The following is a 15857-nucleotide window of genomic DNA, read 5'->3' on the forward strand; positions in this document are numbered from 1 at the left end:
AGCGCATATATATGTATACATATATATGTATATATATGTACATTTTAGAATCCTCATGGATTTCATCTTCAAGTCTGAATAGGAAAGGCGTATATATATATATATATATATATATATATATATATATATATATATATATATATATATATATATATATATATATGTATATGTATATATATGTATGTATGTATGTGTAAATTTATGTATGTATGTATATGTTCATATATATATACATACATATATGTACATATTTTTATTTTTATTTTTTTTCTTCATAGCCATTCATTCCACTGCAGGACATAGGCCTCTTTCAGTTCACTATTGAGAGGTTATATGGCAGTGTCACCCTTGCCTGATTGAATGCCCTTCCTAATCAACCGCGCTAACGCCGTGCCACGGCGGTGACTTCCCCTACGACACCTGCGTTTAACTTCTCAAGCCGATATGTCGTTTTCTTGGGCTCGAGCCAGCAGTCAGAGCGCAGGCATTTTTACGACCGCCGCGAAGGGGAATTGAACTCGGGGCCACGAGGGTTGGAGTCCAGTGCTCTAACCACTGGACCATCTCGGCAGTCACATATACATACATACATGTATATACATATACATATATATATGTATATGTATATATATATATATGTGGGTGGGTGCTTCATGCTCGGGGTGATGTGAAGCGATGGTGTGGTAGCTTTGTTAGTGTTAAGTGCTTGCATGCCTTCTCGCTTGCAGCTGCCACCGCTGGCTAGCCTGGTGTGAAAAGGGAGCAGCTATGCATAAGACTCCCCTGCCAGCTCATACCCTCTCCATCATCAAGACTTCTGCAGTGCCTCCGCGTGGAAACCCATGGAAACTAGGAACCTTGGGTCCTAGGCTGAACTGTGGAGGCTCTTGGAGCAGCAGGAGGCCCTAAAGGTACGGAGCCATGGCCCACCAGCGTGTGGATACGTCCTGGCTTCATATTAACTCCTGCCCCTGTGCCCCCTGGGGTCAATGGGCGGCTGTTGGGAGGCAGGCCTTGCCAGTCGGCCCCCCCTAGATAACCACTGGCAACGAACTGTTTAGTTGTTGATGCTGGGAGAAGGGCGAAAGTCCCTCCAACCCAGCAAGAACGGCGGGCTGTGGGTCCCTCTGGGTTGGCGACCGCTGGGACTCGGGTGGGGAGAGGGGGTTATCCGTCATCCCATCTGGGTCCCAGCGGCCTCAAACCTGGCGTGATGCTTGTGGGGGAAAGCCCCAGGGAGCCCTGCAGGCAGATTATGGGACCTGCAGCCAGCCAACCTCCTCTATATGGGGCAGCGTCGGTAGGGGTGGCGCCCACCCGGAGTGACTGCCCGAGGTTAGACCTCAGGCAGACTGTCAGGATGGGGGCTTGGAACGTCCGTTCCCTGCAACAGGACAATCGGTTACCACTACTTTCGAGGGATTTGAAGCAGCTGAGAGTTGAGGTGGCTGTTCTCTCGGAGGTGAGAAGACTGGTAGCGGCACGATCAGTGTGGGTGGCTACACTTACTACTGGTCAGTCCACAGCGATGGCCACCATCTCCAGGCAGTAGCCATAGCCATCTCCAGCAGACTTCAACCCTTGGTAGTTGAGGTCACTCCAGTCGATGAGCGTATTATGGTATTGAGACTGAAGCTTTCATTTGGCTTCATATCTCTTATTGCTGTATACACTCCTACGGATGTATATAAACTTGAGGTGAAAGAGATGTTTTATGCCAAACTTGCATCTGTGGCAGACAGATGTCCTCGGCGAGATATTCGTATTGTTCTGGGCGACTTCAATGCGGTATCTGGCTGTGATCGAGCTGGCTACGAGATGTCTGTCGGTCCTCATGGCTCAGGAACTGATGCTGGCAGCGAGAATAGCCTCCTTTTCCGTGACTTCTGGCTCCTGGTATCAGCGTTCTGACCTGCAGCGTTGGACTTGGTACAGCGGTACAGGTAGTGTGGCCAAGGAGATCGACCACATCCTCGTTAGCACTCGATGGAGGATCCTCCAGAATTGCAGGGTGTATCAAAGCGCCGAGTTCTGTGGAACTGATCATAGATTAGTTGTGGCTACTCTCCGGGTCCACTTTAGAACCCCCCGTCGCCCAAATGAACATCAGAAGGGTGTTTAATTTGTACAGATTGAGGGAGGATGAGTGTAGCCGCTGTTATATCGCATACTTCATATCAGCAGCTGGTATATCGTATATTTGGTATATTATGTATTCTGTAACAAGACGGAGAGGCCCGTATGGTATAAATTCATCTTTTATGTCACGACCGCTGGGAAGGCGTCGGCGAGTACCACCGGGTCAACACATGGTCCGTATCAGCCATAAGAGCTGACCTGTCAAGAAACGTGTTTGTGTGAGGGGTCGTGCCATAGGAAGTGGTGACGGCTCTTCATATGATCAATGCTGTGAGATAACACGATCGCGACCGAACTAATGTATAACATATGAAGTAGAATGTTACTTGACGTTGTAGCCTGTGTATGTTCGTAGTGTGAGGGCAGTTCGAGGGGAACCTTCGTGCCGTCGAGACGCCCACATCATTCTGGAATCAGACCGTTATTCTGATTTCTGACTGTTCCCGCAATGCGTATGTATCCAATATTTGTAGGAAGTTCTTATTATATAATCTAACGTGAGTTGTTATTTAGTGGCTTTGTATATTTTTGCATTTGTACAATCGATGTATTATTTAACAGGTTTGACCGCTACTGAATAAACCCTGAGCTAGTGCTATGCAGTGGTATCAGTCACCCCAGACCCATTGACAATATCTTAGGCGTTCTCCGGCGGCCACAACGAGTGTGCCCGGGGGTTTGCCGAGGCTATCTCTGGTCGTCTCACAGCACTCGAGGGCCTGACAGACCCTGTTCTTATGTGGGATACCTTCAAGCGTAAAACGCTTGATGCAGCTCAGGAATCCATTGGTGAACGACCAAGAGCAAGACAGAATTCCATCTCGCAGGAGAAACTGGAAGCCACAGATGCTTGTCGTGCGGCTCGATTGTCAGGGGATCGCAACTTGCACCGTTCTCTGGTGCACAGGACTAGGTCACTGTTGAGAAGAGATAAGGAACAGTTTATCAGTAATCTTGCAGAGGAGGTCGAAAGCCATTTCTTAGTAAATGACCTTCGTCCTGCCTACCAAGCCCTGAGAAATCTGAACTCCAAGCCCTCCTCACAGACGACTGCAGTCCGCTCAGCAAGTGGCCAGATAATCTCAGATCCTGATGGGGTGCGCGTGCGTTGGGCTGAGTATTTTGAGCAGTTGTATAAGGTTGATCCACCAACAGTTAACATGGATGCGGGTAAGGTTGAGATTCCTCTGCCAGACCCACCCATCAGCGAGGATCCATCCTCCCTGACTGAAGTCAGGGGGGCGATCTCCAAGCTGAAGTGGTAAAGCAGCAGATGCTTGTGGCATCCCAGCTAAATTGTTAAAGGCTGGTGGAGAACCTATAGCAAGGGGCTTGCATGCAGTCCTATCTGCCATCTAGCAAACTGGTACCTTTCCCCCTGACCTGCTGAGGGGTGTGGTCATCCCTCTCTGGAAGGGGAAAGGGGATCGGTGGGACTGCAGCAATCACCAAGGCATTACACTACTCAGTGTACCAGGCAAGGTACTCGCGCACATCTTACTGAGACGTATCAGAGACCTGCTGAGGCACCAAAGGCCAGAGCAATCTGGATTCACTCCTGGTAAGTCCACAATAGACCGCATCCTGGCGCTTCGAGTTATTGTAGAGCGCCGTCGTGAGTTCGGACGTGGGCTGCTCGCAGCCTACATCGACCTCAAGAAGGCGTTTGACACGGGGCATCGCGAATCACTCTGGGAGATCCTGAGGCTAAGAGGAATTCCAACAAGGATTATTGGACTAATAGCAAAACTGTATACAGGCACTGAAAGTGCTGCAAAGTGTGGTGGGGGCCTGTTGACCTTCCCTGTTAGTTCAGGTGTGAGGCAAGGCTGTGTTCTTGCACCAACACTTTTCAACACTTGCATGGATTGGATACTGGGTAGAGCTACTGTCCAAAGTTACTGTGGAGCAACTCTGGGCAATATCAAGGTTACAGACCTTGACTTTGCTGATGATGTTGCCGTTCTCTCTGAATCTCTGGAAACCCTAGTGGCGGCTCTTGATGGATTTAGCAATGAAGCAAAGCCCCTGGGGCTAGAGGTCTCCTGGACCAAGACCAAGATCCAGGATTCTGGGGGCCTACTAGGAGACCCTGTGCAGTCGGTACATGCTTGCGGTGAAAATATTAAAGTCACAGAGAGCTTTATATACCTCGGTAGTGCAGTTCACGACTCTGGGCTGTCAGACCAGGAAGTCAGTAGACGGATTGGCCTGGCAGCAGGGGTCATGAAATCTCTTGACAAGAGTATTTGGAGATGCCGGTACCTGTGCAGAAGGACCAAGTTACGTGTTTTCAAGGCCCTGATACTGCCAGTTTTACTCTATGGTAGTGAAACTTGGACACTATCTTGTGCTCAGGAATCCCGTCTTGATGCCTTTTGTAACAGATCCCTGCGCCGGATCATGGGGTACAGTTGGCGGGACCATGTGTCCAACCAACAGCTGGACTGTGAGACCGGTACAGGACCTGTTACTTGCACAATCCGTGATCGCCAACTCAGGCTATATGGCCACTTGGCTCGACTCCCGCAGGATGATCCTGCCCATCAGGTTGTCTCTGTCCGAGACAACCCTGGGTGGAGGAGGCCTGTGGGACGACCGAGAAGGTCGTGGCTTGGGCAGATCGATCAAACCTGTCGTGAGGAACTAGAGATGGGCCGAAAGGTGGATGCAGCTATGCACCCCTGCCGGCGTTAGCCCCAAAATGATGATGATGATGTTATATATGTATGTATCTATATGTACATATATGTATGTATGTATATGTATATGCATTTATATATGTATATGTATGTATATATAGGGTGGACTCCCATAGCCTTTGGCAATGCATTTCAAAGCAACGGTCAGGCATAACTATCGTATCTAAATAAGACTAACCCAAAATTTGCAAATCCGTGCATGTGCATATGTGCGTGCTTGCTTTCATGTGTGTATAAATGCACACACATGAACACGCACACAATGCATGCATGTATAGATGCACGCAAGCACACGTGCAAATACACGGATTTGCAAATTTTAGGGTGGTGATGCCTGACTGCTGCTTTTAAGTTCAGTCCATGTATGGTCAAAGGCTATAGGAGTTCACCCTATACAAAACAACTGCTGCCTTGTAGTTCAATCCGTGCATGGCCAAAGGAAATTGCTGTACGAAACAATCCACTGCCTTGAGGTGTATATATAAGATGAAAATCCAGAAGCCCGAGGGCAGTTCATTGTCACTTGTAACTCCTACGACGCCGCTGGTGCCAAACCGTATCGGTCGACGCCGTTCCTTTGGATCCATCAGCTTCGTGGAAAGAGGGAGCATGCTACATGGGCAACAGCTTGCTCACCACATTCTTTCGCATGGACTCTATACGGGAATGGGTAGACACAATACTGCCATAGTTGACATCGACTGAAGGTGGCCGTCGACATATATATATATATGTCGATGGCCACCTTCAGTCGATGTTCACTATAGCATTATTGTCTCTTATATATATATATATATATATATATATATATATATATATATATATATATATACACACACATATATATGTGTATGTATATATTATGTGTGTGTGGGCATGTATTTATATTTGTATATGTATATACATACACATATGTGGAAATATGCATGTAAGTGTATATCATGCTCTTTTGTAAATATATAAGTATATATATGCATATATACAAATATGAATGGTGAAACACCCACAATGCAAAAACAAGATTTACTGAAAATGAGCCAACAGTTTTGAAATCCACCTGGATTCCATTTTTAGATCTACATATATATACATATATATATATATGTGGGTGTGTGTTTACACTTATATATATATTTGAATTTTATTTGTAAATGAAAGATCTCTTGCAGTTGCAAGGTTTATTTCAGTCGGAGGGAAGGTTAACTACCGTCTAAAATGATTTAGTTATGACAGTACACCGTACGACAATACAATCGAAAATGACGTTGGCGGCGTTTAAATCCGAAATCTGAAAAAGAATTCCTGTCATCATCAAAGATTCTGTCCGACTTCATGAGGCACATAAATCAACGTGAACTGCAAAGCCTCTCTTGTTTCCGACTGACTAAGTCTTCCTTGTGTTCGAGTAGATAGGAACACTTAAGCGTCCTCCTTGGCTTCCTTCGTCTCGATGGACTTGGTGTCAGACTGGGAGGAAGTCTCGGTGTTCTCGTGAATGCAGAACCAAGGCATCTGCTTCTGGAGGGCCTGCGAGGGAGGGAGGTATGGAGGGCCGGTTAGCAGTGCTTTCGTAAAACATTGAGTCTGACAGAATTCTCTAAATTTAGTTCAAGTAGTATCTCTATGAAGAGGTATTCGGGAGAGCCTAGGGTGGTATTGGTGATTTTGGTAAGATAAAAAAAAAATCATTTTTGAGTGTAGCTTTTATGAAGACGTTTATCTGGATTGATAGGGTACCACAGTATCCATTTCGATTTTGTGACCAGCTAGTATTGCATTGTCTTTTGACCATGTTTCAGTATTACCTATAAAACTTTAAGATTAAAATGACTAGCTTTATTAGCGGACTTACCACTCTGAACTTAGGATGGTTGATGGCGTAGACGATGGGGTTGTAGCAGGCGGAAGACTTTGCCAGAAGGGCGGGCAGCATGGTCACGATAGGCGTGATGGGGCCCTGGTCGAAGAACAACCCCTGGAAAGAGAAAAAACATGTTCAGCGAATGCCGGACTTTGCAACAATGCAAGTGATAAAGCTACAGAAGCAACGTGTTGGAAGCGAGAGAATGCGCTAACCTGGACGACGATGGCGGCGTAGGGTGTCCAGCAGACCACCCATAGAGCCACGTTGGTGCAGGCGACCTTGGCGATGCGCACCTCGGCGGACTGTGCCTGGGCATCCTGTCACGGGCAGTGAAGGGATTCAGTGAAAGTTATTGGTATTTTAGTTGTTTTACACATGTAAAATAGGAATATGAGGTTCACTGGCCTAGTAAGTGGAAGAAGGTTTACCTGGTTTGACCTGAGGTTGGACACATTCATCTTCTTGGCCTGCTCCCTCATGGCGGCCTCGTGGGCGCAGATGGCCTTCACGATGGAAATGTAAGAGAAGACGATGGTGAAGAGAGGCACGCAGAAGTCGAAGAAGAAGATGCTGATTCCGTAGGATCGGAGGTTGTCATCGCGGGTGAGGTAATCGAAGGAGCAGGAGTCCAGGATACCTGTGTGAAATGTCAGTGAGTATATTCCTTTGTGTCCGAAAGGATTTAGGAGAAGGTTGCATGAAATCCAGCGAAGTGTGCGACCAGCGCGAGTCACTTACCCTCAGGAATGTACTTTCCCCAGCCGAAGAAGGGCGGCAGTGACCATGCGATGGCGTAGATCCAGGAGAAGAGGACGAAGAGGGTGGCCCTTCCAGAGGTCAAGGGCGTTCCGCTCACGCCCTTCACGATCACGTTGTACCGGTCATAGGAGATGAAGGACAGCGTCCAGATGGATGCGATGCCGGTGATGGCCCCTGCGGGAGAGTTCAGGAAGTGAGGACCAGTTCTTGTTATCGGTAAAAGGAATGGTTTCTTGAATAGAATTTCACGCTTGCATGTAGTTCAAATTTCCTGTCAACACCATTAGCAAAATCAATGTCTGTGTGGCCATTGCAGACTGACTTACCGAAGAAAGCATAGAGCTCGCAGAAGGTCTCACTGAACATCCACACTCCGCCGCTGAAGCAGTTGTAGGTGAAGAAGGGGAACTGTGTCATCAGCATGAGGAAGTCGCTGATGGCCAGGTTGAGGACCAGCTGATTGGAAGGCGTTCGCAGGAACTTGTTCTTCAGGTAAAGCATAATCACCAACCCATTGCCTGTGCGAAAAGCAGCTTTTAGAAATATCTGCTTGACTGCTTCATCAGCGCCATAATGTGAATATGCAAGAGGTTGCCACTATTGTTAAAAAGGACATAAGGACAGCAATGGCACCCTATGGAGAGGCACTAACCAAAGAATGAGAGACAGCCCAGGATGATGTAGACGCAACCAAGCACATAGTGCCACATGGGGTTGACCGGAGGGTAGTTGTTCCAGTGAGGGTGGACCATGTGCCGGATGTTCTCTGGCACTAGGTCCACCACGGTGACACCCTCAGGGTACCCGAAGGTTACCTGAGCGGTGTAGGCCTCTGCGTGAGGGCCGGAAGCGTTGGCGAACACCATCTTCTCAGCTCTGAAAAGATTACATTAAGATCATATAGTTAGATGGAATGCATTTATCTGGAGCTTAAATTAATTGATATGTTTTGTTATTACATTTGCTATTATCATGACCCGTGAATTCAATACTAGAAGGTTTAATTTACTGTACACTGGTATGTTTACATGAATAATCATATTCATATATATATATGTATATATATGTGTGTGTGTGTGTGTGTGCGTGTTTGTTTGTATATATACATATATGTGTGTATTTGTGTGTATATATATGAATACATATATAATTATTTATTTATGTATACACATATATATAACCTATTGAGAAACATCAGGCAGCGACTGGAAACAGATGTGTTTCACGACTGGAACGCCCCCTGGCCTGGGACTCACCTCAGGGACACGCCAGCAACTGAAGAGAGGTGTGTTTCAACGATACGATGGGACGACTGCTTGGCAAGCTCGCGGCGAAGAGGCTACTCGAGAAGCTGCCTTTATACCTCTGTCTCCTTGCGAAAGCTTGGCTAATCCCATTAGCCTAAACGCTCTGGAGAGATTAAAAATTATGCCACGGAAGCAAAGTACTCTCTTGTTGTTTTCTTAATCTCTCTTTTCTTCTTCCGTTTTCTTTGTGTTTTTCTTTCTCTCTCGGTCTGTTTCCCTTTCTCTCTTTTTCTTGGGCTTTTAAACTGTACCTATACAACTAAAGATACATACACTCAAACTCTAGACCTCCAGACTGGATACATAGCATATGTGTTAATCAAAGGATTAATATGTATAGCAAATAAAACTATACACAAAACAGCTATCACTAAGAACGCTTGACTACAAGTTATACTTGGCTTAACGCAAGGTTCTGTCTTAGGATATACGATTTGTTTTTATGATAATTAGTTTCAGTGAATTTGTTTGTGTGCCTGAGGATGTGCATTACACACACACACACACACACACACACACACACACACACACACACACACACACACACACACACACATACACACATATATGTAAATATGTGTGCGTGTGTGTGTCTGTGTGTGTGTGTGTGTTATATATGTATATACATATACATACATATGTCTATATATATACCTATATATGCATATATGAATGTATAAGCATATACATACATATATGCATATATAGGTATAGATATGTGTATGTATATGTATATATATACAGGTATATATATGTGTGAGGCCGCGGTAGCCGAGGGGTTAGACCATCGGACTCAAAGACTTATAATAATAGGGCGGTGCGTTGTTCCATTGGGCAATTAACTTCGTCTCAGTTGCCAACAGCCATGGCATATCCCGTGCCGGTCCCAAGCTCGGCAGGAGGAGCATCTGACAAGTCTAGCAGATCAAGAAGATCATTCCGCCGTGGCAACCCCTCAAGGGAGAAGCTGAAAAAACAATATATATATGTGTGTGTGTGCCTATATGTTTGTAAATATCTAAATATATGCATACATGCATATCCTTTATGTGTGTATATGTATATATGTATAATATATATACATATATATATGTATATATATATTTTATATATATATATCATATATATATATATATATATATATATATGTGTGTGTGTGTGTGTGTGTGTGTGTGTGTGTGTGTGTGTGTGTGCGTGTAATGTACATATATATATATATATATATATATATATATATATATATATATATATATATATATATATATATATATATACTGTATATATATATATATTTATATATATATTTATATATATATATATATATATATGTATACACAACATTTTTTAAAATCCCCACGGATTTCCTCTTCAAGTCTGAATCAAGAAGGGAAGGATAAATCCGATATGTGAAGCTTGACCTCGCCCAGGCTATGCCCATGAGGGGAGCTCGGCCTGTGTCGACTAATGCCTACTCGCTAACGTGTGTCAGCTGGTGCTAACTCGGATGAGCTTGGTCCTTACCCACCGTGGTGCCCAGCCACAGCAGTAACCTCCAGGCGACAATTGCAACTTCTCGGGCCTGGGCGGGGCGCGAACCGCCGCACACTGGTCTCGTTTGGAGAAAACGTGGCCACGAGCTTCACATACGAAAATCTACGGGAATTAACAATCATATTGCAAAGAAAACACTTACTTAATTAATGAAATGGAAAAAAATAAAAGTGATTGTCAGTGCCGTGATACTCGTGTTACCATTAGTGCTAAACAAACGAACGAGGAGAACCGATGTCAGACCGCCAGTGCTGATAACCAGAGTGGGCGTGTCAGCGCTGACAGCCGCCACGAACAATATCAGGATCCCTGTAACATCGGGTCCAGTGACGCAACCAGCCCCCCAGGTGCACCTAGCACAGCAACCGGAGGGACTGTGCTGAGAAGTGGAACAAAGCTAAGATCAAATGTTTGAAATGGTTAAAAGTATTTTTATGTTTAAGACTACCATCTGTAATGAAATCCACAATCATAAAGCTATATGTTTATGTGAATCTATAATTTGTAATATTAGAGGATATAACAGCATGAGGTACAGATTGCCTAATAGAACACTACTCACTTATGGATAAACGGACAATCAAATTTATATCATGGAATATGCGTAGTATAAAGCCTAGGCTGAATGACCTAGAGTTTTATATCCGTAAATATAATACTGATGTTATTTGCGTGCAAGAACCTTTTGCTGCTGCTGCTAAGATGAAAATAGCACCTGCAATTCAGGGATACTATTCATATGTGAATACAGCCATGACTGGATTGCTGACATATGTGAAGGTAGCACTGCCACATAAGTTAGTTAAAAAATCCGAGAACACTGATGTTCAATTTCATCATTTAAAAATTCAGACTGCCACTGGCTATTTTTCACTGTATAATGTATATGCCAGATACTCCAAATTTCTGGCTAGTTCTCTCCCCAATTTTCACAACCAAAGCACGTTATGTATGGGCGACTTCAATGCAAGGCATCCACACTTTGGAGACAACCAACGTAATAGTAATGGGGAAGAATTCAAACATTTTATCAATAGTAGATCACTGACAGTATATGACACAGAAGCAGAGACTCATTTGGGAGGTGGCAGATTAGACTATGTATTTGGCAAAAATTTAGTTCATGGTAATGTCTGTACTTCACTGGTGCGAGAGTTAGTTAGTGACCACTTTGCAATACGAACAGATTATACTGTAGACACCAATTCAGCCACTAGATCACCTAGGCTCCGAATAATTATCCCACCGGGCCTGGAGCATCACTTCAAGGCACGGGTCTATGACTGGTATAACACCTATGAAGTAACATCTGTTGAGAAATTTTCTCAGGATCTAATCAAAGTTGTCACTGACTACTATGACACTTGGGTCTGTTCAAGAAAACTCTCAAAGAAAAAGAGGCCCCAGACCTCCCATGCACCGAGGTGGATCAATGACCCAATTCTGGCTAAGGAATATATACGGGTTCAGGAGCTTGCTAATTGCTATAAAGATAATAAGACGACAGATAATCTTCTGCAGTTTATGAAAGCCACCAAGGAATCCAGAGATTTAAAAACTCAGATTCGTAGTAAATACTGGGAACAATTTCTGCAAAGTATCAATAGTCAAACTTCTATAGCTGACGTATGGAGAAAAATTAATAGACTGACAGGTAAAGCCCTCACAACACCGCAGTTCCACAGTCCACAGGAACAGGCTAATATGCTGCTAGAGCAGTGGGCAGGAAATTCTCAAGTACACTCACTTCCACAAGGGATAAAAAATCAGCTCAACAAGTCGAAAATAGATAGAAATTTCAATATAGCAATAGCATGTGCTGCTATTGACCCCTCCGACTTTGTCGAAATAACTGAGTGGGAACTAAGCAATGCCCTTCTGAAAGGTAAGGCAACCGCCCCTGGCGAGGACGGCATTACTTACAGCGTCCTTCGTCACATTGCTCAGGTACCAGGCAACCCACTTTTACATCTGTATAGACTCAGCCTATCACAAGGAATCCTCCCAAGCTCCTGGACTAAAAGCTTAATCATTCCTATACCCAAACCCAATACTGATAAATACAGACCCATTTCCTTGACCTCCTGTCTGTGCAAAGTACTTGAGAGAATAATTCTGAACAGGCTCATGTATCGCATAAATGCTAAGTTATCCTCCAGACTGTATGGATTTCTCCCAGGGCGTAGCAGTCAGCACTGTTTTTCAGAGTACTTAACAAACTCAAACCCAGGCATGCAAACCGTATTTCTTGATCTTAAATCTGCTTTTGATATTGCAAACAGGGAAATTATCCTTGAGCAACTAGCTAGCTTTGGTATTCAGGGAAAACTGTTAACATGGATTCAAATGTATCTGTCGAATCGATCGGCTCAGGTTCTCTTCAGGGGCATTAAAAGTACTCATGCAAAAGTATTTGAACTCGGCACACCTCAGGGAGGCGTACTTAGTCCCATGCTATTTAATATCCTAATGCATAGATTACTGGGCGATATACCACTTGCAGGCAATGACTCCATTATTTGCTATGCCGATGACATTTGTATTAAATCCTCATCCGAGGAGAGAATGCAAGAGATTCTAGATATACTTTCTGCAAGGGCTACTGAGTGTGGCTTGATAATTTCATCTGAAAAAACAAAGGCACTTAACCCACAGACAATCCCTCTGCCAAGGTTTCATATAGATGACGTTGAGCTAGATCTCTGCCATCAATACAAATACCTTGGGGTGATTGTTAATGATTCAGAGTTCATTAAAAACCTGAAGAAAAGGCTGTGGGAGCGACTGAAGCCACTTAAGACACTTGTCGGCAAAGACCATGGTATTAATGTCAATATTGCGAGAATCTTTTACTTGTCATACATAAGGTCGGTCATAGATTACCATGCGCTGCACCTAGTATTGTTCAAGGAATCAGAGTTGACTAGTCTAGAAAGTGTCCAAAATGAAGCCATGAGGATCATTCTTGGTGCCCCTAGAACAACAAGGATTGTGAATATGAGAACAGAACTTAATTTGCCTTCTGTTTATGAAAGAATATTATACATAAATACCACATTTAGTGTCAAATCAATTAGAGAACCCCTCCATTGTACAGAGTTCCAAAGACAACTAAAACACAGAATAGAAGAGCTAACTTTGAATAACAACACCGATTCATACTCAAATTCATGGTTACAAGTGACGTGTAAACACTTAGCTCAGCTGAACATTCCCATAACTAAGACCCTACATGGACGTTCTGTACCACCGTGGAAAATGTCGGACCTAAGTGTATATTATACGACTGCCCCCAAAAAAGACAGTGCCCCCCCTGCTATACTTAAACAGTATGCACTTGCAAGTATAAATGAGCATCTAGACACTCTTTCCAATGTATATGAATGCTACACTGACGGGTCCTTGCAGTCTGGGTGCAGAGCAGGATGCGCTTTTGTTGTATATAAAAACAATATTTTGCAGCACCAGGATTGTAGGAGGGTTCATGACTGGGCTAGCAATATGCAAACCGAGTTGGCAGGAATACTCATGGCCACCGAATTTCTATTGAAACAAGGCTCAGGGGTCATTTTCTGCGATTCACAGAGTGCTCTCCAGGCTCTGAACACTCTAGACAAAGGTGCGGGAAATATTGCAAATGACATCAGGATAAACGTGTATCGTGCAAAAGAACGAGGCCATAATATACGTTTTGTGTGGATTCCATCGCATGTTGGAATCCCTAGGCATGATCATGCTGATCGCCTAGCAAAGTCAGCATGTGACAAACAAAGTGTGGACATAGATCTTGGGATACCTCTTTCTAGGATTTTCTACATCATTAAAGCCTCCTTCAGAGAGGACTTGACTGAGTTGATTAATTCTCAGCGCCCTGAAAGCTGTAGCATAAAGCACTATGACCGGTTTAGGCAAGATTCCTTCATCTATGGTTTATATAAAACAAGAACAAGACAGTGTGATGTTGTGACTGCAAGAATCAGGCTTGGGTATAGATTGTATTGGCAGGTCAGTACAGTTTGTAATGTCGAAGAAACTAAGTGTAAACTGTGTAATGAAGAATATAAGCGAACACTTGTACATTATATCTCAGAGTGCCATGTGATACAGCCTTTCAGGCCACCTAGCATGAGGTACGGAGAACTATGTAACTACTTCATATCATCTGATGCCCTAGAAGATATACTTATGTTGTATCCTAAATTTGGAATGTAGTATCACATAACCGAATATAAAATGTATTAATGCTTTCCCACGCCCAAGCTATATGCCGGCGTGGCAGATGAGTGGATAAAGGACTGTGCAATTGTTCCTTTCCTTAAACTGATATAAGTACTCATAGCAATGTTATAGGCTAAAATTCAAATGTAACACTATGTAATGTTATGACCATGCATTAAATGTACCACAGCTTGCCCACGCCTGTGCAGTTAGCCAGGGTGGTAAATAAAGAACTAAACTAAACATGGTATTAATGTCAATATTGCGAGAATCTTTTACTTGTCATACATAAGGTCGGTCATAGATTACCATGCGTTGCACCTAGTATTGTTCAAGGAATCAGAGTTGACTAGTCTAGAAAGTGTCCAAAATGAAGCCATGAGGATCATTCTTGGTGCCCCTAGAACAACAAGGATTGTGAATATGAGAACAGAACTTAATTTGCCTTCTGTTTATGAAAGAATATTATACATGAATACCACATTTAGTGTCAAATCAATTAGAGAACCCCTCCATTGTACAGAGTTCCAAAGACAACTAAAACACAGAATAGAAGAGCTAACTTTGAATAACAACACCGATTCATACTCAAATTCATGGTTACAAGTGACGTGTAAACACTTAGCTCAGCTGAACATTCCCATAACTAAGACCCTACATGGACGTTCTGTACCACCGTGGAAAATGTCGGACCTAAGTGTATATTATACGACTGCCCCCAAAAAAGACAGTGCCCCCCCTGCTATACTTAAACAGTATGCACTTGCAAGTATAAATGAGCATCTAGACACTCTTTCCAATGTATATGAATGCTACACTGACGGATCCTTGCAGTCTGGGTGCAGAGCAGGATGCGCTTTTGTTGTATATAAAAACAATATTTTGCAGCACCAGGATTGTAGGAGGGTTCATGACTGGGCTAGCACTATGTAAACCGAGTTGGCAGGAATACTCATGGCCACCGAATTTCTATTGAAACAAGGCTCAGGGGTCGTTTTCTGCGATTCACAGAGTGCTCTCCAGGCTCTGAACACTCTAGACAAAGGTGCGGGAAATATTGCAAATGACATCAGGATAAACGTGTATCGTGCAAAAGAACGAGGCCATAATATACGTTTTGTGTGGATTCCATCGCATGTTGGAATCCCTAGGCATGATCATGCTGATCGCCTAGCAAAGTCAGCATGTGACAAACAAAGTGTGGACATAGACCTTGGGATACCTCTTTCTAGGATTTTCTACATCATTAAAGCCTCCTTCAGAGAGGACTTGACTGAGTTGATTAATTCTCAGCGCCCTGAAAGCTGTAGCATAAAG

General features: G+C 43.8%; 1 protein-coding gene across 1 annotated transcript; it reads right to left on the minus strand.

Moving 5' to 3' along the window:
• Positions 1-6004: 6004 nt before the first annotated feature.
• On the minus strand, positions 6005-8783 carry LOC125044317 (compound eye opsin BCRH2-like). The gene is made up of 8 exons (XM_047640915.1): positions 8721-8783; positions 8117-8340; positions 7791-7982; positions 7444-7638; positions 7134-7342; positions 6918-7022; positions 6694-6816; positions 6005-6368 (listed from the first exon to the last, which is right to left on the minus strand). Exons 2-8 carry the CDS (start codon positions 8328-8330, stop codon positions 6261-6263), a joined length of 1146 nt encoding a protein of 381 aa, XP_047496871.1. The 5' UTR covers positions 8331-8340; positions 8721-8783; the 3' UTR covers positions 6005-6260.
• Between the last annotated feature and the right edge of the window lie 7074 nt (positions 8784-15857).

Source organism: Penaeus chinensis, chromosome 35 (genome assembly GCF_019202785.1).
Source record: "Penaeus chinensis breed Huanghai No. 1 chromosome 35, ASM1920278v2, whole genome shotgun sequence".
In the NCBI taxonomy this organism is placed as follows: Eukaryota; Metazoa; Arthropoda; class Malacostraca; order Decapoda; family Penaeidae; genus Penaeus; species Penaeus chinensis.

What these genes read in the sequence shown, in the direction of transcription:
- LOC125044317 (XM_047640915.1), bottom strand. Translation starts at nt 8,330, where the DNA reads ATGGTGTTCGCCAACGCTTCCGGCCCTCACGCAGAGGCCTACACCGCT. An exon ending in CGAGCTCTATGCTTTCTTCG is followed by an intron (nt 7,639 to 7,790) that starts GTAAGTCAGTCT and finishes ACTCTCCCGCAG; the next exon opens with GGGCCATCACCGGCATCGCA. An exon ending in ACGCCGCCATCGTCGTCCAG is followed by an intron (nt 6,817 to 6,917) that starts GTTAGCGCATTC and finishes TTCTCTTTCCAG; the next exon opens with GGGTTGTTCTTCGACCAGGG.